This window comes from Tripterygium wilfordii, chromosome 2, assembly GCF_013401445.1.
Source record: "Tripterygium wilfordii isolate XIE 37 chromosome 2, ASM1340144v1, whole genome shotgun sequence".
NCBI classification, from domain to species: Eukaryota; Viridiplantae; Streptophyta; class Magnoliopsida; order Celastrales; family Celastraceae; genus Tripterygium; species Tripterygium wilfordii.
Window position 1 is genome coordinate 6484318 of NC_052233.1, and position 27256 is coordinate 6511573.

General features: G+C 37.5%; 3 protein-coding genes across 3 annotated transcripts; 2 read left to right on the forward strand and 1 right to left on the reverse strand.

Annotated features, from left to right (window-relative positions):
* Positions 1–4164: 4164 nt before the first annotated feature.
* LOC120006507 (transcription termination factor 1-like) lies at positions 4165–6955 on the forward strand. The gene is made up of 2 exons (XM_038856566.1): positions 4165–4338; positions 4847–6955. The coding sequence occupies exon 2, from the start codon at positions 4902–4904 to the stop codon at positions 6768–6770; it is 1869 nt and encodes a 622-aa protein (XP_038712494.1). The 5' UTR covers positions 4165–4338; positions 4847–4901; the 3' UTR covers positions 6771–6955.
* A 2291-nt stretch (positions 6956–9246) lies between these two features.
* On the forward strand, positions 9247–10606 carry LOC120010504 (alanine--tRNA ligase-like). The gene is made up of 4 exons (XM_038861297.1): positions 9247–9368; positions 9776–9913; positions 10000–10129; positions 10499–10606. Exons 1-4 carry the CDS (start codon positions 9247–9249, stop codon positions 10604–10606), a joined length of 498 nt encoding a protein of 165 aa, XP_038717225.1.
* A 3586-nt stretch (positions 10607–14192) lies between these two features.
* On the reverse strand, positions 14193–17612 carry LOC120005069 (selT-like protein). Its single transcript, XM_038854512.1, has 4 exons — positions 17355–17612; positions 17183–17253; positions 16522–16837; positions 14193–14549 (listed from the first exon to the last, which is right to left on the reverse strand). The coding sequence occupies exons 1-4, from the start codon at positions 17535–17537 to the stop codon at positions 14433–14435; spliced, it is 687 nt and encodes a 228-aa protein (XP_038710440.1). The 5' UTR covers positions 17538–17612; the 3' UTR covers positions 14193–14432.
* Positions 17613–27256: the final 9644 nt, after the last annotated feature.

Genomic DNA, 27256 nt, shown 5'->3' on the forward strand with positions numbered 1-27256 from the left:
GAATAGATTGAGAGAAAAGTAAATATTTTTTCATTCAAGTTAATGTTTCTAATACAAAGCCTTGGTTCAAATGTCATTACGGTATTCGGTCATTAGATGTTTTTATAGGGAGCTCTTAATGTAGAATCGATTTTATTTTTAATATGCTTTACATGGGTTTATCGGATGGAGATGAAATTTAGTTTGGAGTTAGGACTAGAATGAACCAATTCCCCTTCTGAGATCCGAGATATTTGAGGGCCATGAAGCATTAGTACGTTTACCAGCCCTGGGCACCCGTGCGTTTTGGGTGCAGCTTAGTTCGTGCTGCCGCACCCTCTTTATTATTTTTTATTTTTTTATAATATAGGACGACTTCGACACGGCTTAGTATGTGTCAAGTGCTCCTGGGCCAATTTTTTAACCTGTTTAACAATTTGGGCTGAAACTCTTAACCCATATGATACACTATTATACACATTTAAGGCCCATTAGCCCAAGTTCCCAAGCCCATTGGAAAGCAGGACATCATCTCCAATCGCACGATACACAATTTGAGACCTTGGCTTTTGCTGCTACGCGACGGCGAGAAGGATAGGTGTTTGTTGCGCGAAGGCGAGAAGCTGTTTGCTGTGCGACTGGGTTTAGGGCAAAAGGTGTTTTCTTATATTTTGAAGATTACATATCAATCAAGAAAGAAGTGGTATAGATTAAGAAGAAGGTTGAAAGAAGAAGTAGACTTATGAATTCGTTCATTCAAAAGTTAAACTACATGTGACGGCTATTTGGCCTTAATATAGTACAGACTACTGAGTAAGATGTACAGTTCCAGCCTGACAGCGTTTGATATATAAAGGTTTAAATCTATGAAAGAGAATAATGGGCTAAGCTCAACTAACATGAGAACAATCCAATGTTGGAAAACTTTAGTCACATCCCGATTTTTATTAAAGATACCTTGATTTACGTTGGCTAAATATATTTTGAGTTTGAGGCTTAAAACACCCCAGTTCCTTTGAAGCTTTAGAAGTCTGAATAGGGGAGGGTCTCTGTTGAAGTTGAAGTTCACCTGACGACGAGAATGAGAGCTACAACGTCATCGATCAACCACGGAGGGAGACGCCCCCGCTACGATGGTGAGTTTTCTATTAGTTTCTTTGATATTGTTCAAACAATGGGTTGTGGTGAGTTGTTTAGGGTTTAAGGTTTCTTCACTTGGGTGTTGCAGGATGATGATTTCATTGAAAAAGAGGTTGCGAACGAATCATTTGAGGGAGATGTAGAGAACGACACATCCATGTTCTTCACCACATATTTGGTTTTCGAAAGTAAAGAAATGGTCAAAGAATGGGCTAGGAATGGATTTTTGGTGTTCATGATGTGGGTATCTACTTCGGACAGCAAATCTAAACCAGGTATATTGAGATTATCTCTTGATCTTGTTGTTTCCTCGATTTGATTTCAAACAGATTGCATGATCAGAGTAGTTAATTTCATTCAAAGTCTTTCCATTTTCACTTTTTTCTGGGACTTTTCATCACTTCACTACTGTGTCAAAGGATTTTATTTAACCATTTCCGGTGATCTCCATCTTTTTATTCTTTACAAGGTAATCACTTCACTTCTCTGTGTCAAAGTCTCGATCTATTTTTCCTCTATTGCATGTGTATGTTTAATTTTTCTTATGAGTTTTGATTTCTCCTATTTTATGAGTTATGTGTATTACTCCATCTGTCCCATTTTAATTGTCCTCTATTCCTTTTTAAGATGTCCCAAAATACATGTCCATTTTAATTAATTAAAACTAATTTCATTCATTTTTCCCATCTTACCCTTATTTACCTTTAAATTGAAAAGCTAATGAAGTGAATTCTCATGGAGTCATTGACATCTTAATTGTCCTCTATAAATGAGGGTATAAATGTCAAATTGAAGGGGAGTAATGTAATTTCTTAAACTGTGTGTAAAATTGAAGGGAACAATTAAAATGGGACGGAGGAAGTATATTTTAGTGGTTTTCGTGTCGGTATTTGCAGGAAGGGTGCATCTAAATGCACACAAATTTTACTAAGTGCACACAATTTTTGATTTTTGTGTCCTGGCATGGATTTTCGTTTCCCAATAACCCTCCACATAAAACCTCATAGTCCTCCTCATCCATTAGAGCGTCCACTTCACTTCGCTTGGGAGGCACTTCCATTTCTCGAATGCAACGCACGCACCAAATGGTGCACGTGGGTTCAATGGGTTCAACGATTCTCTCCCCTCTGTCTCTCTTTGTCTCCATATCTCTCAATAAAGTACTTTTATAATAAATTATTTTAAATACAACCCTTTTTATTAAATAAATATTGTGTTTTACTTAATAAAATTAATCTAATAAAATTAATTATTATTAGATTAATTTTAAGCATAAATTATAAATATCAAATTTAAAAATATATTAATTTTTTTATCATTACATTTTTATTTATTATATGAGCTTTTATTATATTTAAGGTGTATCTAAATGCACATCCTTTTTACTCGGTACACACATCTTGTTAAAGCACTCACATCAGAGTCTATTAACAAATACTCTATTTAAGCATAATTGCATTTGTTACATTACTAATCTTCTACCACAATAGTTTTAGGAGGAAACCTAGAACGAGTATGCTGTATGTATACATCAAGTTGTTCCATATACGGTAAAACTCATGCAACTGCGCACTCATACCTGAAGTAATTCCACTGAGGCATAATGGTAGGCATCGGGCAACCCCCAGCTAAGGAAACTTGGACGTGGTGATTATTATTAACATGTCTGATAGCGATAGCAACATGCTGATACTGCGGTGGAGGAGTTGATCGCAGGGGTAAATACGTGAAGTTCTGTGCAGAACTAAGAACGTGTAGTATGAAATTGTACCTCGAAGTAATCAAGAGACCCATGTTTGACATTGTCATCCAGTGCTTAACTGGTGCTGCTCTATCTAATTCAAAGAAGTTCAGTGAGTTGTGAACACCCAATGCATGCTCTTCACTACCAAACATTGCAACATATTCATGCCAAAAGAGCTCAACTCACATATCAAGTCACGACGGACAGTATCCCATGCATGTTTGCCAAAACCAAGACAAACAGCTATCGCTCGAAAGCCGCAATTTTCATCAGGTATTACATCTTGTACAGACCCATTGTAAGGATGTAATATTGGGGGAAACTGACGAACATAAATATGTTCATGCGTAACGTTACTCGATCTGGAACTCCTTTGTGTAGGGAGTGGTGGAGTACTGTAGAGGGATGAGCAACTGTGTCTCCCTGGCTGCTGGGAATCTGTATGAGTTACTCCACCTGCCTTTTTCTTCGAGGATTGGCATCCCATTGAAATACTATGTCTACTTTGTTGGTATGATTGAAGAAAATCATGTGCTACGGAGTCGGGTGTGATAGGATTACAATGAGTATGTAATTCTGCTTTTTTCTTCGAAGAGAGGCGTCCACGTGTACTTTTCAAAACAACCGGATCTTGTACTATAGTAGTTGAGGGTTTAATTATCTCCATGATCTTTCGCAGTAGACTCAACTTTCCTGGTCGTGAGTGACGCTTAAATTGTTCTGCAAACATTTGTAGCTCAACAGTACAATCGATGTCATCATCTCTAATAGAAACACAAGACAATAGGTCAAATTTCTTCCATAATGCATCGATTGAAGCAAGTGGTATAGGCTGACTATCGTTTATGTATATTGAAAGCTCGTGCGCACACAGTAGTCCGTAGATTGTATGAATTTTGTGTAAAGAAATATTGTTGTATTTTTCTCCTGTAGATGTAGATTTAGCATATTTGTGAACATTTCAGTTGTTCTTTCCCTGTTTTTGTTCATTGTTTTGGATATGGGTGTATTTCTAAAGCTCGTGCGCACACGGTAGTCCGTAGATTGTTTGAATTTTGTGTAAAGAAATGTTGTTGTATTTGTTTCCTGTAGATGTAGATTTAGCATATTTGTGAACATTTCAATTGTTGTTTCCCTGTTTTTGTTCGTTGTTTTGGACATGGGTGTATTTCTAAATTGTTTTGGACATGGGATGAGTTTAATTTTCCCCAATATTTCAATGAAAGAAAGCCCAATGACGACAATGAGCCCAACTGAATAGATGATCTCCTTATCCCCAGTCTTGAATAAGCTTAGCCCAACTCTCTTCTTCAATGTGAATTGTGAAGAACAATACGAGCTAGCAAGAGAATAATGGCGAACCTGTGCGATCTCTGTCACGTTTGCTGCTGAAGAGTGTTGCGCGACGGCTTTTAGAAGGTGTTTGCTGCTGCTGCGCGACGGCTTTTGTCTTCTGGAGGCGACGCTTCTCAAAGGTATTTTGTTCTCTAACTTCAATCCATTAGATAAAATGATAAATTGTCTCCAATTTTGTGTCTTTCTGCGGCAGTGCTGATTATGTGTATGATACAAATGTAAAGGAGAAGATTATAAGGAACAATATTTGCGATTTTTAATCTTGCAGATTATAAAGAATGAATTCAGATCATAGTATAAACTCTACAGCCCATATGATGCTCTTTTGTTTTATTTTTATCGAACTTGTGTGATGAAATTAGGGTGATGATATTGATATGTGATGGAATTTGATTTACATAGTTGTTTTGTTGAATATATGTATATAAATATATTTATACAAATATATAAAAGTTTACATATATATAGGCCATATCCCACCGCACCCTAATCCTAGTTTTGGGAAGAAATGGTGAATCCCCGTATCCTGTATCCTCGCATCCTTATGGGTGCTTCTTAGTATGAGGGTATCCCTGCTGAATGATTAGTTTCTGACTCTCTATTTCTCTCTGTTTGTCTTGTTTTCAGATTCACATTTCGAGTTGGCTTTAGAAATTTAAAGGATACCGGTATCTTTGTCTGCATGGGAATGGAGGCTGGACAGAAAGATAGAAGAAGTGGCAATGAGGGAGTATTTAATATGTTGGAAGAACCTTTAAAAGCAACTGACAATCGTCAAGCAAAAAACATTAATGTCCAAAAAAATGACCCTGTTGAGTTGGAAGCAAGAAAAGAAAGGAAGAAGAAGCACAGGGAGAATAAGAACAAAGGTAGTATCAGCGCGACTTCCTCCATGATTGATGACCTTGAAAGAGGAAGAATGGACAAGATTAAAGGGCAGAAAATCCATGCGAAGGAAGAAGTTCTTAAAGTTAATACTGGTGAAGAAGCGAAAATGAAAAAGAACACGGAGAAAAGAAAGAGGGATAAGGATGATGACTATAGCATGGAAAGGATGACTGATGGAAAAGAGATTGTGATGAATGATGGGGAAGAGCGATATCAAAAACAGGAGAAAAAACTAAAGAGGGATAAGGCTGATGGTCATATCATGGATAAAAACAACTTTACTGATGGGGAGAGAAAAAAGCTGCTGGATGGGAATATAATGGAAAAGACAGAGTCTTCAGGGAAGGAAAGGAAGAAAAAGCAGAAGAAGAGGAAAAATCATGATGGCGCATTGGAAGCCTTGTCACAGGAGATTTCTGCTGAGGAACCTAATGAGGAAAGTAAAGTAGTAGAACAGAAAGAGTTTTTAAAGCATGTAGGAGATACATGTTTAATTAAGAATGTGGATAGAAAAATATTTGCTGATGCTTCAAACGATAACTGCTACAAGAAAAAGATGAAGAAGAAGCAGAAAAAGAAGAAGCAAGAGGAGGAAGAGAAGAATAAGACACAGTCAATGGAAATTGGTTCAGATGAACAAGGTCATGAAGGGGTGCAAAGAACCAGAAAGGATGGTGATATTATTGCTCCATCAAAAAAATCTAGAAGCAAAGACAGTACTAGGAGAGTAAGTTTTAATGATCATGTGGAGGTTTTTCCATTATCTGATGGTCCTAGTAATGAGAAGAATGATCAGGAAGATGGCTTAGTGCGTGGTAAGCGATTCTCACCTCAGGAAGATGAGATGGTTAAAGAGGCTGTTTTCAAATATATAAAGGCTCATAGGTTAGGTAAAGAAAGTGTTGAGATGGTTTTATACTGCAAATCTCACCCTGAAACCAGGCAGTGTTGGAAGGAAATAGCTGCTGCCTTACCTTGGAGGCCCCATGAAAGTATATATTATCGAGCCCATACTTTGTTCCAAAGAGGCGAGAAGCGTCAGTGGACTCCTGAAGAGTATGAAACGGTCAGGAAGTTCCATGAAGAACATGGATCAGATTGGAAAAGGCTAGCTGTTGATATGGAAAAGCATAGGATTCATGTAAAGGATACATGGCGTAGTATAAAATTGCGCAATACAAGGAAAGGACATTGGTCCCAAGATGAGTACCAGAATTTGTTTGATTTAGTAATTGTGGATCTCCATATGAAGGCTTTACAGGAAAAGAAATCCAAGCATGGGATGCTACGAGATAATATCTGCTGGGAGGCTATTAGTGATAAGTTGTTAACCAGAGCCAGTGCACTTTGCTGCATGAAATGGTATGACCAATTAACATCACCCATGGTAGCTGAAGGTAAATGGTCTGATACGGACGATTATCGCTTGATGACTGAGCTTAATAACTTGGATGCTTGCTGCATGGAAGAGGTAGACTGGGACAATCTCTTGGAGCATAGGTCTGGAGATGTATGTCGAAAGAGATGGGGGCAAATGGTCAAACACTTAGGTGCATATGGTAACAAGTCATTTGCTGAGCAAGTTGAAGTTCTTTCTAACCAGTATTGCCCAGATGTACTTGAACCAAGAGAGATATATGAGAGCAAACCTAATGTTCCATGAAACCGGCATCCTACAATGTGTTTCTGTCCTCAATTGGTTATCTCCCGAAGAACCATTGTTGCAGATACCTGTGTCTTTCAATTTCAGTTTTGATAAGCAATGTTCTGAACAATGAAACTGTTTTCATTCATATATGTATACAGTTCTTTTATTAATGTTCTCTAATAGGAAATTATTTACTGGTACTTACTTTTTCTGTATTTTGAATCTGGTTTATTTTTCCCTCAGTAGGAAAATTGCATTTAACTTCTGTTTTCTCTTATGATAAAAGTTGATAAATACTTGCGTGTATTACAATTATGAAGTATTTTGGGTTTTGTGATAGGATAAATGTGGTGGAGGGTTTGCTTTAGACAAATCAATCTTTATGTTGTGATTTGACAGTTATGAATCAGTTCAAGTCAATCTTTCTAGGGACAGTTGATCCCAACACCCAATTAAGCAAACTCACCCATGCTTGTAACACCCAAAAGTGCATTTGTGCTGGAGGAAAGAACAATGATCTTGACGATGTTGGAAAAGATACTTATCACCATACATTTTTTGAGATGCTCGGAGCCTTGGAAATTGGTCATTTGGCGATTATTTCAAGGAAGAAACCATTGGATATGCTTGGGAGCTTCTTCCAAAGGTCATTTATGAATTTATGTTGCTTTTTTTTTTAATGGAATTTATATTGCTTAGTTATTAGCTTCCACTTATTTATTTGCAAGAATTGCCATTCATGTTCGCAATTTCTCTCAACCTTTAGTGTCTGGAGCCCTATCTCGTTGCTACCGGCACTCTCCAGCTTAAGTAAGCTGGGTACTATTGTCCTTTGGATCACTTTTCAAAACTATTAAGGAATTCATAGTTTTTTTCATACACGTGCACATTTCCTAGGTTTACTTTTACTCCATGACTGATTATAGGTTCATTGAAATTTTCAAGAGAAATATGCATTCGAACTGGCACCAATTGTCTAACTCTCACTGTCTTTTCCCCTACTGGCAGTTAAAAATAATACTTATGTGGGGTCGCAGTATGACTGTTAGATTCTGTATGCAATTTGTTTCATGTGAAAGTTTTGTGGCACTTGAGATCTGTCAGCTTCGCACTCCTCTTTTTTTTTTTTTTTTTTTGGTACTTTCACTGTTTTCTTGGACTATTTCAACGAGTTTATAATCAAGATTTATGGATCTTAATTGCTTGCAGGTGTATAAATTGCCAGCAGATCGATTTTAGGCCACCTATTTTGGTAGAGTGAGAAAGCTGGTCTTGCCTCTGATACTGAGGCAAGGGATTTATGGTTGAAGTTTTTACCACCTCGACGTGTGTTGCCTTTTGGATGTAAAGTATGTGTTTTTCATTCTTTGCAATTGTTTAATTTTTATTTTGAAAGATATATGCATCCATCCATGTTAAAAATTTATTTTCCAAGACGGCATTTAAGTCGTATGAAAGATGTCCTTTACCAACACACTGTCTGAAATGGATAGGTGAAATGCTCATGTATCGGCACCTTAAATATGGGGCAACTTATGAGTTTTGAACATGTTTTTGCAAAGAATATTTATATACATCTATATCTACTTGAACGGGATAGTAGGCTTTCTCACTTATGTATTTGCACTTGAGTATGAGGCTATTTATGAGTTATGAACTTGTTTTTTCATGCACCAGATATAATCATTGGAAAAAGTTAATTTGTTTCTTGATTTTTATTTAACAGTGAAGCAATTTTTTTTTATCTTGCAGAGCAAATAATTTAGTAACAATATTTTCTTTCATGATAAGAAAATCTTTTGTGGGAATTTGATTTTGTGGCCCTATTGTTTTCTATCATTGGGTAGGTTGAACTGACTAAACTCTCTAAAAGGTTCACCATAAATGCTTTCCTTTTAATTTTCAGTTGGTTTTTTATCTTCCACTCCCAGCATTTATTTTTCCTTGTCGAGTATAGTTCGGAGTTCTTTGGTTCTATGACCCTTTGGCTGTTTTCTAACGCCTTATTGAGAAACAAAAACATAAAAAGTTTCTGTATGCAGTTTTTGGTTTAGTTCTGAGGAAGGTCAATGCTTATAAATTGAACCACAGAAAGACCAACCACCATCTAAGTGACATATAAAGAAGTTGATTGAGAAATTGTGAAGCAGTCAATGAAATGTGGGGGCTTTGTTGCAGATATTGAAATGCTACAAAAGATCTGAGAAAAATGAAAGATTTTCTAATGTTTGAGAAATAGTTTTAATTGACAAGTTGTATACCAAGTAGCAGATTGGTGGAGGAGTGTTTTTCCATTACTTTTATATGCCACTGAGTTGTGTTCATTATTGCCTTATGATACATTGACACTGGTATTCTTGATTTTTGGACCCTATGCTGATCCTGCCAAGAAATTAATCATTTTTAATTAATTTCCTTTAGTGATCTTTAAGCCTTTTATCTGGTGATTATTTATTTATGTTGTATATTGGAGTAGGATAATTTCTGGGAGATGGGCGATACTGGTCCTTGTGGGCCTTGCATTGAAATACATTATGACAGAATTGGCAATCGTGATACTGCATCATTGGTTAATAATAATGCATTGAAATATGGAATCTTGTCTTTATTCAGGTATGACTTTGCTGCTATGTCTTTATGGCTTGTGATTTTGTTAGAGGAGTTGGTGATAAGGATATGTCAGTGGCTTGTGCTGATTGTGCCTCATAACCCGTGGATGTGATGATTTTGGCCATTGCTGGATTTATTTTTTGTTTAGAATAATGCTTGAGACCCCAAAAGATCCTCATTTAATGTGGAGTGTTGGATGTGAAGTGGGTCCTATGTGTGTTTTGAATCAATGACTATTTTAATGCCAAATAGATTTGGGGGTCAAATTTTGGGGGTTTCTAGCATTGTCCTTTTGTTTATTATTGCTATTTAAAATATGTATTTCTCTAAGAGGTACTTCCTTTTTTCTGTGTAGTATGGTGGTTGCGAATAAGTTGCATGTATCATTTTTTTTGTTCTCGTTATGGCAGTTTAACAGGGAAAATCGGTGGAACCTTGAAGCCTTTGGCTGCAAAGCATACATACTTCCCTCAACTTCAAGCACCCAACATGATCTACATAAGTTGGACGCAAAGTAAGCAAGAAACATTTGAGATCCACACTTACAAGTACTGCTTAGAGCAAATATGAATGAACTTACATTTATGCTCGCATTGAGTGCAACTGAGTACTTTATTGTTCATTGAATGCTCAGCATCCTCTCTGAATTTACTCAGGTTCTGCAACAGCAAGATGGGCAAAACCAGCCACCATCTGGAACACTTGATCCCATTTCGGGATCTTTGTCCCATTTTCATTGGGCATTGGAGCATTCTGCTACGATAGTGCACTTTTGCCCTTGACAGCACCACATTGTTGTCTATCAACCAGGACAGCAATGTCCTGGGATTATGAAATGAATAGGTCAGATTAACTGCTTGCTGAACTCGTTTGCTAGATCTTAGAACACGTTGGATGACTACCTTCCATGCTATCTTACTCTGGCTGAAGCTTGAGATGATTTTTCGCCTTCTGAACTTTGGGGGTCTAACATTTTGAGCGCGTGACAGTTTTCTTGTTCATCTACCAGTAGAAGCACTGCATTTTATGACTTGCTCATATATACGTTCTTTGCAGGCAGATGAAGCCAAATTAGGAACTGATGGAGGTTTATTCTGGCAGTGTAAGATTTCTTGTGTCCTTTTTCAATACAGATTTCTTATGGATTTATTCCAACTGTAGCGGGGATTGTTCGTGTATTTCGTGTATTTCTATCAACTCCAGAAACAACCATGTCTCACGCCGCTTCCAAGCCCCAGTAACCTCGTCCCAGTCCTGAGTGATCCGCAGATTATCAATTTGAACCTTCAACTCGTCACCCAAGTCCGGAAAAAAAAAAAACCCGCCTCTCTTTCGATCCATCTTCAAGGTCGAAAATTACTCCTTCCCGCTTAGTGTCCCGATAATAAACATCAACACAAGTTCCTTAGGATATTCCCCATTCACCTCATCAAGAAGAAGATGAGGTAGCAATGGCCTAATGTGCCCACGAGAACTGTACTGGTTCAGATTGGCCTCACTATGAATGCCATTAACAATTGGAGAGACATGCACAAATTCAACAGAACTCCCACACCCCGTCATTTGCTAAAATAGTATTATCATATTTAACACACCTGCCTTTACTGCCACATCGAGTGACAACTGCAGGGGGCCATGAACCATGAAATCCATCTTCTAAACTCCTTACCTACAAAAGAAACATCGATTTCCCGATCAAACTAACAGTCAAACATTAGCCTTAACAAGTGACTGATCGAAGAGCCAACAAGAGGGAAACCACTCGACAATTAAGAGAGTGTTTGGATTGAGGGATTTGCCAAATCCGGTTTTTAAAACATTGTGCATCACACATGTATCCCTCCAACTCATACACACATGCAACCCACACACACTCACATAATTCATACAAATGTTACCTACAAGGATTGAACCCTTGACTACAAGGTAGAAATACAAGAATGAGAACCAGCTAAGAGCATTCACAATGGTGCTATATTTAACATTGTTAACAATACTTTTTGAATAAATATAGTGTTATATCATCACAATCGGTATAATGAAGTGTATTTTAAGTACTTGAAATGTTATTTTTTTGATAAGTATAGCTCTACATGCACACAATGAGTGAAAAATAACACTTGAAAATTTAGTTATGGAAAAATGATACTTGAGAGTTGGAGTATATATATAGTTGATGAATAGTGAAAAGAGATGTGATAAAAAGGAAGAGAGTGAAGATTAAAAGGAAGAGAGAGGTGATGGAAAAAAAGAGAGAGAATATGAAAAGGAAGAGAGAGAAGATGAAAATGAAGAGAGAGAAAATAGAGAAAATGAGTATAGAGTGTTGGAATGTATAGAGTGGTGATGAATAGTATTCATTATGGGACTCACTCACCCAATTAAACTGTGTCACATAGAAGAGAGGAGAAGATAGAGAATGATTTTGAAGTGCTAAATATTTATGTTATCACTGTGGACGCTCTAAGCTAACACTAGGAGAGTACTGTGAAGATGACACAAATTTCAAGATGTGGGATCCACGTTTATGGAGAAAGGAAACCACCCACTACGTACAGTTCACTCACAAAAATTTGACATTAAACTGACAAGTGACAACGAGTGTTTTTAAAGTTTTTCTGAAAATGAAATACATATCATTATGAAATATATATTAAAGAGGGCTAAAATATTATATATATCCTTAGATTATCACATTTTTCTCTATTATGTCCTTAAACTATTTTTTTTCTTTATTCTATCCTCGAATTATTATTTGGCACATCATTTCTATCCTGAGTCAACTTTCAGGTGTTGACTCCGGCGAAAAAGGTGACATGGCATTCAAACTCCAACGAAAATTACACATAGATCGCTGACGTGGAAAAAAAAATTAAATCAAATTATTTACAATTATGAAATTAACAAAGGAAAAAAAAACAAAAAAACTTCCTATCATCTTCTTCCCAGATCTCCCTTCAAGAAAGAAAAGTAATTGTTATCCATCGAACTTGAGTGGATGCATCAGAGCGGCGAAGATTCATGCAAAGGGATGGAAATTGCTAAGCTTTAAGCGGCCCTCTCTCGGCTCTTGCTTAACAACATTATTTAAGACTCTTGATTGCAGTGGTCAGTTTTTTTTCTCCATTGATTTGTAGTTGAAACTTACCCTGTTCTTCTTTTCTGTTTGAAGCTTTTCATTTAGACGAACTCAGAAATCAAAGCAAAAACCTGAAACCCAAAAAGGGAACAAAAGAAATCCCTAACCTCTGAGCCAAAAAGGGTAAGGATATGAACTGGAGCAGTGGAGCCTAAGCCAAAATCCCATCTGAGACGAAAACGAAATGGCCTCTAGACCCATAACCTCATGAAAGACGTCCTCCTCTTTAGCCAAAAACAATTGCAGCATGCTCTTTCACTGCGAGATCGGGATTCTTTTGGCTATATTATAGGATTTACGAGATCGGAATGTATAGGATTTGCGAGATCGGGTTTTCATTTTGAATTTAATTTTGGTTGGTTTTTTTTTTTTAATTTCACATCACATGTGGAATTAAATCAATTAAAAAAATTGATCCACATCAACATTTACGTCAGAGTCAACACTGGAAAATTGACTCGAGATATAAACAATGTGCAAAACAATAGTTTGAGGATAGTATAAAGAAAAAAAAATAGTTTAAGGACATAATAGAGAAAAATGTGATGGTATAAGGATATATATAATATTTTAGCCTATTAAAGAGTCTGAAATACATATCATTATGAAATATATATTAAAGAGTCTATTTTCTGAAACCACCAAGAGACCCACAACATACAATTCACATGCAATTGTTTAAATAATTTCTTTATAGGCTTGTATAATATAATTCTTATACAATACATATTATTAGGAAATGACATTACATGATCTAATGAAATACATATTAAAGAGTCTATTTTCTGATAATTAAATATGTAATTTTAAAATTTATTTAATGAATTGTAATTTTAGATTATCCTCCTTCATTTCAAAAGTCAATTCCATTGGTATTAAACTTTGTCGGATGATTATCAAATTTCCAAAATACTTTTAATCTGACTTCATGATCTTTTTATCTTTATTTCATGTGCAGTTCAAACGGATGAGGTAAAAGTTTTATCCTCAATGTCAAGCTGTCATTAGGGATATCAACAATACTAGCATCCGATGAGTACCCATATAACTCGCCCTGAATTAGACGAGTACGTGCTTCTAGTTAACAAATCGGGGAATGAGTACGGGTATTTTAAGGGAAAAACAATAGGGTGAGTATGGGGACGGGTTTGTCAAAATCCACCCCACCTTGTACCCATATATGTTGTTACTTACATATATAGTAATATTCTCAAGTGCGAACAAATTACAAGCGTCGGCTTAAAATCACTTCTGAAAAAGTGATTGTCAATGAGGTTACCGTTTTTGGGCCCCATTGTTACTAATAAAAAGGTGATGTACGTAACTTATAAGTTACGAGCGCCTGTACTAGATTCTCTCTCTATATACCGCTTTTAACAAAACTTGTGGGCTTCTAATTTAAGACATTAAATCATCTAACAGCTTAGATTAATATGAATATTCATATCCTTGAAAACCCCAAAAATTGGCTCTAAGAACTCCGCAATAGAGAACAGACTGTTCTTCTTCCTTGCGAAGCTATTCTCTGACGTCAAAGAAAACGAAGCCACCACGACATAGAAATCGACAGGAAGAGGTTCGCGATTTTGCACCCCACCGACAGGGAACAGCTTCATCGATTACTCTTGTCGCAGTGGCATTTTTGAAGTTGAGGTAATATTTTGGTAGTTAAAATCATATAACACCCCATTTAGCACTCCCCTTGGAGTTGCTCTAATACATGTCAAACCTTAATGGGAATTGTCCTCACATTCAGCATTACAATAATGTTTCATGAGTAAACATCGTTCTATTAAAGTTCAAATTTCAAAAACAAGAGTCAATCCCTACTTAAATGACATTCTATGAATGCCAGTTATACAATAATTCAGCTTCAGATGAGTTGCAGTGAGACCCATCTTGTGCCACTTCAGCATCCAGCATCTTGGCTATGACCACACTTGTCCAATGCCATCCACAATTCTTTGACTTGTCAACCTCTTCTCAATGAGATCTTTTAATTCAATCTCACCTGGAAACCTGCCCTCCTTCAGCTTGGAGAAAACCTATAACACAGGGAATAGGAAAATAAGGATGAACAATAGGAACACCGAGATGCAGTAGATGTTATTCAATACATCGTCAAAGAAATACCAACCAATGCTTGAAATCATCAAGGAAACCAGAAAAAAGAACAAAAGAAACCACATTGGCTGAAAATGTGAAGTTATTGAGATGCAATAGATGTTATTCATTACATTGCCAAAGAACATAGTAACCAATTCTTGAAATCATCAAGCAAACCAGAAGGGGAAAAAAAAGAAAAAATAAAAAAATAAAAGAAGAGAGATACCATATCAGCTGAAAATGTGAATTTATTGAAATTTTCAACTGCTCAATAAATAAAAGGCCAAATGTCATGGACACTCCCTATGGTTGGGGTCATTTCTACATGCACCCCCTCATTTTGAATTTGTAAGAATTGGACCCCTTGTGTTCTGTTTTTGTCTTATCGCAAGTCCTTTTTTTGTCTTTTGACCATCATTGACTAACAATTAAGTATAAAACGATATAGTTTTAACTTGATAAAATTTAAAAAAATAATAATAATAATAAAACACTATTTACACAAATCTCTCAAAATTAATTTTGGTAATTTATGTGTTTCACCCTCTTTCAATCACAACCGCTGCTCCAACTCACTCTCATTTCCCTTCACAAAATCAATGGCCCCCTTTCATCTACATCCATGGCCAAGAACAATAGACTCTTTGGCGATCCCGAGGAGAGTGAAAATGGGGCCAAACAGATCTGGAGAGAGCTCTCCGACATGCTGCTTAAAGACAAGGTCCTTCAGTACGTTGTTCTGCCCGAAGCATCCTTGGAGCCGACTGTTACTTGTCTTCCCTCACTACCATCAGCGAGGTCAAAGTCTCCGCTGATTTGCAGGCACGAGTTTTTTGCAAAAATTTTCAGAAAATTGGTTTTTCTTTTTTTGGTGAGAATGATGTTGTTTCAATGTGGGTCATGGGTTGTTAGTGCTTTTTATGCTATTGTTATGACTTCTTGTATGAAGGTTCAGGGTGGGTCATGGGTAGGTGTGATAGGGACGCTGGTGTGCGATGATGCCTGATTGAATTGTAGTCTTGCTTATGCAAATAAAATACTATTTGCAGGTTGGTTACTACCCGAGAGCAAATACACTGGAGTTTTGTGTGAAAGTACCGTTGGTGCAAGCGGCGTTGCAGATCAGATGGTGTTCGGGGATGAGGTTTAAGATGGCTTTTGGTCTTGGGTGAAGGAGGGTTTGATATTTGAGTAAATAGTATTTTATTTGGGGTTTTATTTTTCAATTTCATTAAGTTAAAACGAAACCGTTTTAGTATCACCGTTAGTCAAATAACGGTCAAAGGACGGAAGGACCTGCGATGACACAAAAACAAAGCACAAGGGGTCCAATTCTTACAAATTCAAAACGAGAGGTGCAAGTAGAAATGACCCCAACCATAGGGAGTGTCCATGACATTTGGCCTAAATAAAAATGCTGCATGATATAGAGACCTAGCATGAGTGTTAAGAAAGTAGTGAGCAAGAAACACCTTAAGGTTCCCTTTGGAAGAAATCAGGGGAAGCGAATTACAGTGGAGCAAGGTGATTGCTACGATTCATTTGCAATAATGTGATCTGATCTCTAAAGTGGAATAATTATCCACTTGCAAAGACATCAAAGCACCCCTGCATTCCACTAGAATATTTCAACACCCACTTGTAGGTGTACAAAAAACCTAAAATTATTGATTGGAATCATTTGCAGTGAATGTGGCAAAGAATCTAGCAGCGCTAGAACTACTGTGATACTAACTTAAAGAAACTTCATATCCTTATCAGCACCATCTATGAAAATACATTCACTAGTAAAGAGAGTAAGACTGTAAGAGTGTCTTGAATTTGTAAAACCACTACGATGCAAGAAGTGAAAGGAAACTGATGCAAAACAAGATATTAATCAAGAATATTAAAAAAGGGAAGATTGCTAACCAATTCATTATCCAAATAAACTTCAAAAGCCCCAGAGCTTTGCAGGAAGGACTGCAATGCATTCCCCAGAAGCCAGGTAGAGGCAATGGTCCCGAACTTATTAGCACGTAAATTGTAGTACCAAGGAGGAGGCGCCATTCCCAGCATTGGAAAAATATGCTCACCAGCTGTTATCATTCCAATAACCCCAAACTGAACAACTGGTACCACTTTGGAGAGCAATCGCTTAGGCAGCGATGGCGGATAATTCCCAAGAACAACATCAATGCCAGGAAAAGCAGTCTCTAGCATCTTCTTAATTGTCACTGCAGTCCCCCTGTGTTAAAACAACATTGAAATGTTGATTTGAATGAACAGCCAAATACTGTATGTGATGAATTGAGCAGTCAACAACATTTCCTTTGTGCACTCTGAGCAGTTAATTCAGTAACCCTAAACGATTAAGTAGCAATCCTGGGAATCAAACAAATGTATCTATTCCCAATCAAGTAATTACAAGACAATAACTTTTAGCTCCAAAAATCAATCACGAACATCCGAAAAACATAACTTCAACGCCTAGAATTCCTAATCAACAGAAAACAAAGAACCACAAATCCTGATCACAAAATCACGCAAAATTTATACCATCGAAGAATTTCGACTCAATAAATAAAGATACCTGTAAGAGCAAGAAGTGCAAAAGTTAATATTGACTGTGCTGCCGAGACCGATGCCCCCAGCTACCGGTTTCTGAAGGAGAGATTAAACGAAAAACATTTATTAATACTAAAGGCAAAAATGGGTGGTTTGAGTTATGAATTTAAGAGGATTAGTTGGATTAGGAGAATTACCTGCACAGGAATTTCAAGGGTTTCACGAGCGGCTGGTGCTGGGTGGTCGTGATGCTGATGATGATGGTGGTGGTGGTGGTGGGGTTTGGGCTTGGGCGGTGGTGGTGGAGTGAAAAGGTGCAAGAGATCGGAGCACAAGAGGAAGAGCGGTAAGCCTACCATAAGAAGCTGTACTCGATCCATGGCTGCAGAACACGAAGATCGAGAGAGACGACTATCTTTTCTGGCGAAGGTGGGATAGTGGGAATACTTTAGTTCGGCTGCTTCTGGTCCAAGCTAGGCTTCATTAGAGTTGTGAACGAGCCCGATGGGCCTGTTATACGTTCTATTCGGGCCACTTAACCCGGGCCTAGACTAGGCCACCGAAAGTCAGGTCATTCTTGGCCCATCAGACTGGGGCCTACAGTCCCGGCCTTTTGGCCCGTCAGAAGTAAAATAAAAATATCATCGAAAAATGACATATTAGTGTGCACTTTAACAAAGTTGGACACTTAGATCAATAAAAAAAAACACTTTATCATATAAGTACCCATTTTAAAAATTAATAATTACATAAATCCATATTTGCCCTTCTTCTTTAATAGGTATGGATCTAAAAAATACTAAGATCTAAGACACATACTCTCTATTTCCACCATTACCACGTTTGTCTCTATCTCCACCACTGTCACTATCCGCCTCCATCTCCACCACCGTCAGCGTCGCTCCTCCACCACAATCATCCTCTTCATTTTCTTATTCTTCTTCTTATTTTTATTAGTGTTTGTTTTCATCTTGTTAGATCTGATATTGTAATCTGAGTTCAGATTTAAGATCGTATGTTACTGTTTCAAAGTTATTGTTTGAAATAGTAACATTACAAGAGCAAACGGGCCAACTTTGAGTCTCCCTTTTCGATGGCCGTTTTGGACGAAATCTAGCTGGGCATTGTGCATCTCGGTGAGGGGAGTCTAACAGTGGTGGTGATGTAGCAAACCTTCACCGGAATCGTCTAGATTTGAGAATTTGAGAATTTTTCTTTCATGAAACAATAACATGAAAATGTCTCAATGATTTGACAGAACTTACCAAACTATTTCAAGATTCAATACTTATAATACTCAAGAAAATCCCGAACAAAAATCATGTACCCAACATCTATACCTAAATGAAAACAATGAATAATAGAAACAACATATGTAAAGTTTTTTAAGCTTTAAATATTGAAAAAACAAATCTAGAGAGAGAGAGGAGAAGAAATTACTTGTGGATGTATGTTTCAAATCGAATAGAGATAAATAAGAAAGGAGGAAGAAGAAGTAGAAAGAAAGAGACGAAGAAGTAGAAAGGAAGAGGAAGAAAGAAAGAAAGAGACGAAAGAGGTTGGAGGAGGAAGAAGAAAGATAAGAAAAATATTCGTGGAATAAAGGACATGGGTAGAGAGGCAAATGATCATTCCATTGGTACTTTTATGTCCATGTGTTTTTTTATTGGATCGAAATGTCCAAAAGTACACTAATGGATATTGGCTTGACATTTTCTCAAAGATCAATGATTTAATGTGTTTACTGTATGATATCTTTTGGGGTAGTCATGTTTCAAGATACGTGCTTTACTGTCCTAGACCGAATTTTGCCAGATTAAACAAACAAACATGAAAAAAAAATATGACAGATCTAGCCGTTTGAGAATTCCTCTAAACTGATCTAGAAGTAGATCAATATCTAAATCCAAATCCAACTCCACCGAAAACATGACCATCCATACTCAAAACGTGCTAAAGGATTTTCAATTATACAACGTTCTTGAAGCAAAATCATATCCTAAACGGCATTCTGGGGAGAAAACCATGATCTGCCTGTAGTCCTTATTCAACATAACAGCAACAAACTAAAAGAAAACGTTAAGAAATGAGAGCATGGAGGAGGAGAAGATGGAGGTCTTCTCCTCTCCTCAAATTTGTACGAAGGAGAGGGAGATTTAGTTGAAAGAAAAATTTTAGAGAGAGAGCACTGTTTGTTACTTTGTACTTGCTTGACAACGATAAGAAATTTGGGCACATAAATATTAGAAAGCAATGGCATAATTGTGATTCTTGTGTGACTGTGTAGACCTCGGAGGTGATATTGCAACAACTGCGAGTACAATCATATATAAGAAAGGTAGTAAATCACCTTATGTCTTCAGTGAATCTATATTTATACACTACCGGTAATAACAATTGGTTGGGGGCATGAATCAGGAATGGAATGGGAAACACCATTCCTGGGCCCACCATTCCCATGTTGTTTGTATATTTTCCTCCGGAATCACCATTCCCATGTAACTCCCATTACCATTTTGGTTGGAATAATCAGAATATTGTAATAATTTAAATAATCACAATGTATAAATAATTATTATATTATAATCATAACATAATTAATATTAGATTATAATTATTGGAAAATATTATAAATATATATATATAATATAAATGTTATAATCATATTTTTAATTTGATAAAAAAATTTAATCATATTATATTTTAAAATCAATATAATAACTTTAATTTTAAATCATAAAAAATACTCCATAATAATACTTGTTTATGAAGAGATAAAAAAACACATAAAGATATTTCGGTCAATAAATACTTCATTCTAACAAATATTTTGTATGTCAAACGTTATAATACATCATTACTATCTTTATTACCGATACAATCAAACGGATCACTATAATATACATTTCCATTCACATTCTCATTACCATTATCATTCCTACGACAACCAAATGTAACCATGGAGTTGTTATAAGTTGTCAGAAACCCACATCCCATACATGTCAATTATATTGTCCGCTTTAGGGTTTCGGTTTCCATGAATCCATCGTATTACGCTCATGGATTTGTTCCTCATAGATTCAACAACTGAGCCTAAGCCGTTAAGCCCAACTAAACCGAGCTTAGGAAAAGGCCTAACTATCATGTAAGTGTGAGTTTTACTCATATAAACCACTCGGTTAGAACTTATCGAGCGCAAATAGAGAATTAACTTAGAGTCTATCACCCACTCCCACTTCCGTTTTTGGATAAAAAATGCAAGCTTGAGTAATAAAATCAACCATTAATATATATATATATATATTTTTTTTTATTTTTTTATTTTTTTATATTGATCTATAGATGATGATATAAATATTACTTCAAAATTAAATGTATTTGTAATAACAAGTTAAAATTGAAAGGTAATTAAAGTTAATTATGTTGAAAAATATAAAAATATTTGATGTGATCTTAGAATAGGGTATGTGATTGAAAAGGGATTGGAAGACTGATAACTCAAAATAACTTTTTTACTTAAAATAAGAGAAATTGTATACCAAAAATATAGGTAATTGGGTTGGATATGCTCTCATAAGAGCATGTCCAACGAGTCCCTCAAAATGAAGGAAAAGTCATTTTAAGAGATCACTTTATAGTAACACGTCATCCAATCGGTCCCTCAAACAATCGCTCAAATTAGAAAAATCCCAAAATTTTCTCCAAACTTGGAGAGATTCCAACCTCCCCAAACCATTATTTTATTGTTTTTTCTTTCCTCTCTCTGCTCATCTTCTCTTTCCTCTCTAATAAAATAATTAAAATCAAAAGACTTTAATAATAATAATATATTTGATATGATGTTAGAATAGAGGATGTGATTGGAGTAGTGTTAAAATAATGATCTTCTAAAATAAATTTTTGATTAAAATAGGGGAGAGGGTGTCCCTCAAAATGATGTTTTGGGTTGAATTTGCTCTAACATAAGCCATGACCTTCTTCGAACACAAAAAATTAGGTGGCTAAGTTTGAAAGCATTTGTGGAGTGGCACCGCAGGCACAGGTATTAAATACATAAAAGTCAAAAGCTAAAAACCAGTCAGCATGGACGGCTGCAATCCCAATAGAACTCCCTTCTGTCACTGCATGCAGTACTTACTGAGTCACCGACAGACCTCTTACACTGTCACCATCGGCTCCAACCCCAATAGAATTGAGTGAAATTAGACTTTCAAGAGAGTGCAGAGATATTAATACATATAACCACAAGTAATTCATTGAATACTTCAAAACAAAATCTAATACTGTACAAAATTTACCCAACAAAAAAAAAATCACTTGGAATTCTCCCTAAACACATTGGGATACGCTGCCATCTATATATAAATAGCAGCGGCTGCTTTTGTAATCGACGGTGAATATTGCAACACGAAATTTTAATTAACGGTCCCGATAATACGCGAATCAAAATAAAAAAAATACTTGTTCACAGTATCCAAAAACAAATTGACAAATGTATGAAAAGCCCCAGGCCCCCAACACTTGAAAGAGGTTGAGAACGAATCACTTTCTAGCTACATTCATTCACAAGCTCTATCTTTTATCTTTGGTCATCAATCTGTTTGTTGGCTTTAGAGAGAAGATCAAAATCGATATTATCACAAAAATCAGAAAATGGAGAATAGAGAGAAACATAGTGATGAAAGGGATTGTGGGCTGATATGTTCTTATCCATTTTCTTGATCAAAATCTCTTGCCTTTCTTCTTCTATAGCTCACTCAAGATCTGAAATTTGTACAAATCTGTATAAGCGGCAAAAGGGATTCAAGGCCTTTTAGGTTGATCTGCACAAATATGTTTTTAATTTTTTCTGGGTTTATTGAAATCGAAAAAGAAAAGAAAAGAAAGAAAATGTAGTGACTAAAATCTGATCACCACGTTCAACGAATGCTCCTCCGTGATATGATCGCCTGAATCTTGAAAACAAATATTGTCAGTGGGCCCGACGGTCGTTGTTTGACTGTAAGCACTCCGACGCTCAAATTAGTTTCCAAGATAATCCAGCTAATAAAATCACAATTAGAGCTTAAGGAAAAATACTTAACACTTTACTCGTGTATAACTCTATCTGAGTAATTTTAGGAGTTTCCTACAATCAATAAGTTGTTTAACTTAATTGAAAAATAATTACCTGATATTACAAACCTGTTAATCATAACCTAATTTACCATCGAGAAAAACTAATAGAATTATGCCATGTGTCCCGTCGGAATATTCCTCACATTTGCCCCCTAAAGGACTGTTCGAAGATATCTGAACTGGGTTTTGTTGAGAATTTCTCAATTGACTTGGGATAAATGCTTTCCATACTCATGAGTTTGATTTACCCCCGGGTATTAACCATACCTTTCCTTTCTGACTATAAATTCCTTTACTAGTGTGTCTCACTCTTTTACAACTTGTCTTTATCAATCCTTTTGTGTTAAAAGAGAGAATAGAGAGATTGAGAGACTCGGCACCAAGATCGGCCAATAACTTCAGCTCGGCCGGACACCCAGACCAGCCAAGTCAGGCTGGCCGAGCATCTAGACTTGCCAAACACTCCAGCCACACAGCTCGGCCGAATACCCCAACTCGGGCACGCACCCAAACCATCTGAGCACTCAAACCGACCAGCTCGGCCAGAACCCAGATTGGCCTGCACCCAAACCAGCCAGCTCGGCCAGCACCCAGCTCGGCGAGAACCCAGAACGACCTGCACCCCAACCAGTCAGCTCGACCAGCACCCAGCTCGGCCAGAACCTAGATCGGCCTGCACCCCAACCAGTCAGCTCGACCAGCACCCAGATAGGCCAGACCGAACACCCAGACGAGCCAGACCCTAGATAGGCCTGCACCCAAACCAGCCAGCTCAGCCAACGCAACTTCCCGTGGGTTCAATAGTGCACAAACAATCCGACCGTGGCCCTTACTAAATCTAGACTTCATTCAAACTTTCGCTCGCTCCAATTTTCGTGCGAGATCTCTTTAAATTGCGAGGTTCGATTCTGATTTTACCATCTTTGTGGATTTTGTCTAGTATTTGCTTTGAACTTCTGGTTGTTGGATTTCTTCTTGCATCAAACTTTTCACAGTAAGTTTTTCGCCCCTTACTCTTTTTGGTTGATTTTTAGGTTTCGCATCCTATGGGTAAATACGCTAGTTTTGTTGGAAACTTAGTGGAGCTCCGTAGATGGGCAAGTAGTTACGGTTTTCCTGTTGATTGTGAACTCGGAATTGCCCCAGAGGGCAATCCTCCTCCTAGATGGGTTAAGTTTCCCATAGTTGTCGTAATTGAAGGCGGCCTTCGATTTTCGCTTTTAGAGTTCTTTCGGGAAACTTTATCCCTTTATGGCCTTGCTCCCCATCAACTTAATTCCAATTTTTATAGAATTGCCATCGGTGTGGATATTCTTAATAGACTTTATGGATTGGGTGTGAGACTGGCTGATCTTGAAAGAGCGTACATTATAAAACGCTGTAGCGGATGGCAAGACAAATTTCATCTTTTTTCGAGGGACAAAGACCAACACCTCATCCACTGTCTTCCTTCCACTGCTAAGCATAGTGAGGATGAGTTCTTCTTGTTCAGAGGACCCAACTAGGAATTTGGTATTAATGTTGAGAGCGGTCCGAATGCTGTTTCTCGAGTCAGTGGCTTGCCAGGTTACTTAATTCTCACTTCAAGCTATATGTATATATTTTTTGTAAATGAATTTATTTATTTATTATTATTTTTTATAAACTAACCATGGGTTTTTATTTCAGGTCCCACCCCTACCTTTCGAGATATTAGGGCCCAGGGAGACTGTTTGGCCTTTGATGAGTTTTGTAGGCATCTCGGACCTACTGGGATTATCTCATTCGGTCGTTCTGCACTATACGTACTCGGGTATAGACCGACTGTGTAGCCAGATTCCGTTAGTCCTCCAGAGACTTCTAAGGCGGCAATAATAGAATTTTTATAGAACGTTTAATCCTGAGGATGGGCTAATCCATATTGTCTCGGACTCCTCAAACGACCCATACCAGTCACTTGGTTCAACTGGATTGGGGAGTTCTATCTTGGACTTAGATAATCTGGATGTTGAGTCTGGCAATGTCGATCTTCTTGATTATGATTTTACTTTGGATTACGATAGTATGTTCTTCAGCTGTTTGACAAAGTGTTGTACTCTTTAATATTCACCCTTAAGCTAATTCTTACTTTTTTCCTCTTGACAGATTTTCCTCCGGTGCCATTAGAAGACATGCCCAGACCTTTGACTTCACTTTTCACTAGACCGACTCTCGAGGCTGGGCGAGACGATGGATCGTCCTCCGCGGCACGTCCACCAGTTGCACTTCCTTCTCCTCCACCGGCCCGTTTGGGAAAGAGGCTTAAGGATGAAGATACCGCTTCTTTATCCAGACATGGGAAAGACCTTTCCACGCGTCGTGGTAAGGAGACTTGGAAAAAATCAAGTTCTCCCAACCAGCCCGAGATACATGATTTGATACTAACTCTGAGGATTGGTGGCCACCCGGTTTCCAAGAATTGTTCGATGAGGGACCCCGGGGTTGGTCACGTCCTTCTGTCAGCTACTACCCTTCCGATAGACCAGAGTCGGTTGGACGTTCTCTCCGGGACTGAACTCAAGGAGAACTCATCCCGATATTATATGCAGGTAACTTGAAGTTCTTCTTGTTCCTTTTAGTTTCCTTTTTTTATAACAGTTGTAGTGACAAGAGCTTTTATCTTGCAGGGTGCCCAGTTTCTTCATGAGTACCAGAAGAGGTACGAGGTTGAGTGTGAACGGCATGCACGGACTCTCAAAAGCTATGACAGTGTGAAAACTGACATGGCTGCTCTTATGGCTGATTTGACCATTTCCAAAGCTGAAACCTCTGCTAAGACTTCTGAGTTGGAGGCATCTCAATCCATTATCGTCGGCTTGGAAGAAAACAAGCGAAAACTTCAGGCCAGCTTGGATGAGACTTTATCTATCGTTCTGTCTCGTGAGAAGGCGGCTACTGACAAAGCCTCCAATGATGCTTTTATTGAGTACACACAGTTTTTGAAAGATCAAGGGAACACCGCCTACCTCATGGGACGATGTCAGGCCTTATTGGAGATTGGTATCCCGAGAGACTCTCATTTTTGGCGTCAAGAAAGTATCAGGTTCCCTGTCGTCGATGGAGCTAAGGAAAATATAATGGATTATTTCCCTCTTGATGTTAATCCCATTCCTACAGTTGAGGTTTCCCAGGTTGCTACTGGAGTCCCTTCCAAAACCATCCATATTGATGTTGACGATGATTCCTTGGCTTTAGACAGGCTCGGCCAGGCTAGCTTAACAGAAGGTAGCGTGGAGCCGAGCTCTGCTCCTGATTTACAGGACATTCATTCTCAAGTTGTGACAGATCAGGCCTTTGACAACGGTGCTGATCCCGTAACTTATCTCTTTCAGTTTATCTTTTCATGTATTTAGGATATTAGTATGGATTTTATGCACCAACTTCATGTACTAACTTTTCTTGCTTAATAAAGACTTGTGCACTTCCAATTTCCTTTTATTCCTTTCGTTTGTTAGGAAATTTTCTTTTTGTTTTGTCCATTAGTTTTTGGCCAATCCGAGGATTTAGCCCTGCTACGGACTCGAACAAGCTGATTGGCCTATCTCATGACTTGGCCTAGTTGAATATTTGTCCTTCCGCGAGACTTGGTTTAGCTGAATCTTTGGCCTTTCTCGAGAGTTGGCCTAACTGAATCTTTGGCATTTCTCGAGTCTTGGCCTAACTGAATCTTTGGTCTTTCTTGAGACTTGGCCTAGTTGAGTATTTTTTATTTTTTTATTTTTTAAACCCAAGTTTCTTGGGAAGTCGCATGAACTTTTTTGGACTGTTGGCCTTGGTCATTCTGTCCAAACCTCGATGAGGAACCCCTTGCGTTTTTTATCAAACCCAAGTTATTTGGGAAGTCTCATGGACTTTTTGGATTGTTGGCCTTAGCCGTTCTGCCCAAACCTCGGTGAGGAACCCCTTGCGTTTTTTTTATCAAACCCAAGTTACTTGGGAAGTCCCATGGACTTTTTTGCACTATTGGTCTTGGCTGTTCTTGTAACACCCCTCCTTCATCCGAGGTGGTTACACGCCACGGTAGCTATCCACGCATTCCCATCAGTTTGGGTCCACGTGTATAGGCCCCGTAAGCCTTTTGGAACCATACTAAAATATCAATAATAGCTATTACAATATTTAATAAACTTCCAAGTCTTTTAGCTACATCACCAAGATAAGTTGATCATCACTACTTAGGTTGTACCTTACAATTTTTTGAAAGTAAAAACTAGCATAAATATAAACATAGCATCCAAGCCTTGTGCGAGCTCAAGCGCATCCTCTTAACTTGTATTATTATCTACATGTATGGAAAACATGTAGGAGGGTTAACCAAGCTAATCCAAGGAACACCTAAATTTTCAAAAATAAATATATAAAGTAAATCTTCCTCGCATAAGTCATACTCAACAATTGAGGCTTAAATCAAGTATTTTCGGGTATATGTAGGACAAAAGAAATTCTATCCATGTCACTTCATACACAAATATATATATATATATATATATATATAGGTATATAAAAAAAAATGCATGTATATATGTTATCATAAAATAATTCTCAATCATTCCTCCACATATGATCCACAATTGGACCATGTCCCTCGTACGGTTTACCCCGAAGTCGTCACTCCGGTTTGTAGGGAGGGAACACCACGTGTGAGCCTCTTCGTCAAGAAAGTTCGTGGTACTTTTATGATGGGCGGTGAATAGGGTCAACACCTCCTATCACACCCGAACACATCATATTGCAATTTCAAATAGTCCCCACAACTGGGCCAAGTTTTGGGGTTGTTACGTGCACCGACTTTCACAACATAACCCATAACTAAATAATAATCCATCAAGTATCAATCACCAAGAATGTGGAATAGGGAATTTCAATATACTTAAAAGTAGTATTACTTCAAAATTAAATATGAAGTTCCAAAATATGTAAACCACATTCCAATAAACCCATAATCAATATTTCAAGTCTCAAG

Bases quoted from the DNA above. Each gene is read 5' to 3' on its own strand.
- LOC120010504 (XM_038861297.1), top strand. From the start codon at position 9,247: ATGGGCGATACTGGTCCTTGTGGGCCTTGCATTGAAATACATTATGAC. The intron at 9,914-9,999 runs GTACTGCTTAGA...TTGAATGCTCAG, and splicing joins TTTGAGATCCACACTTACAA to CATCCTCTCTGAATTTACTC. The intron at 10,130-10,498 runs GTGCACTTTTGC...TTTTCAATACAG, and splicing joins TGGAGCATTCTGCTACGATA to ATTTCTTATGGATTTATTCC.
- LOC120005069 (XM_038854512.1), bottom strand. From the start codon at position 17,537: ATGGATCGAGTACAGCTTCTTATGGTAGGCTTACCGCTCTTCCTCTTG. The intron at 16,838-17,182 runs GTATCTTTATTT...GTTTTAACACAG, and splicing joins TGCACTTCTTGCTCTTACAG to GGGGACTGCAGTGACAATTA. The intron at 14,550-16,521 runs GTTAGCAATCTT...CCTGTGTTATAG, and splicing joins TTTATTTGGATAATGAATTG to GTTTTCTCCAAGCTGAAGGA.
- LOC120006507 (XM_038856566.1), top strand. From the start codon at position 4,902: ATGGGAATGGAGGCTGGACAGAAAGATAGAAGAAGTGGCAATGAGGGA.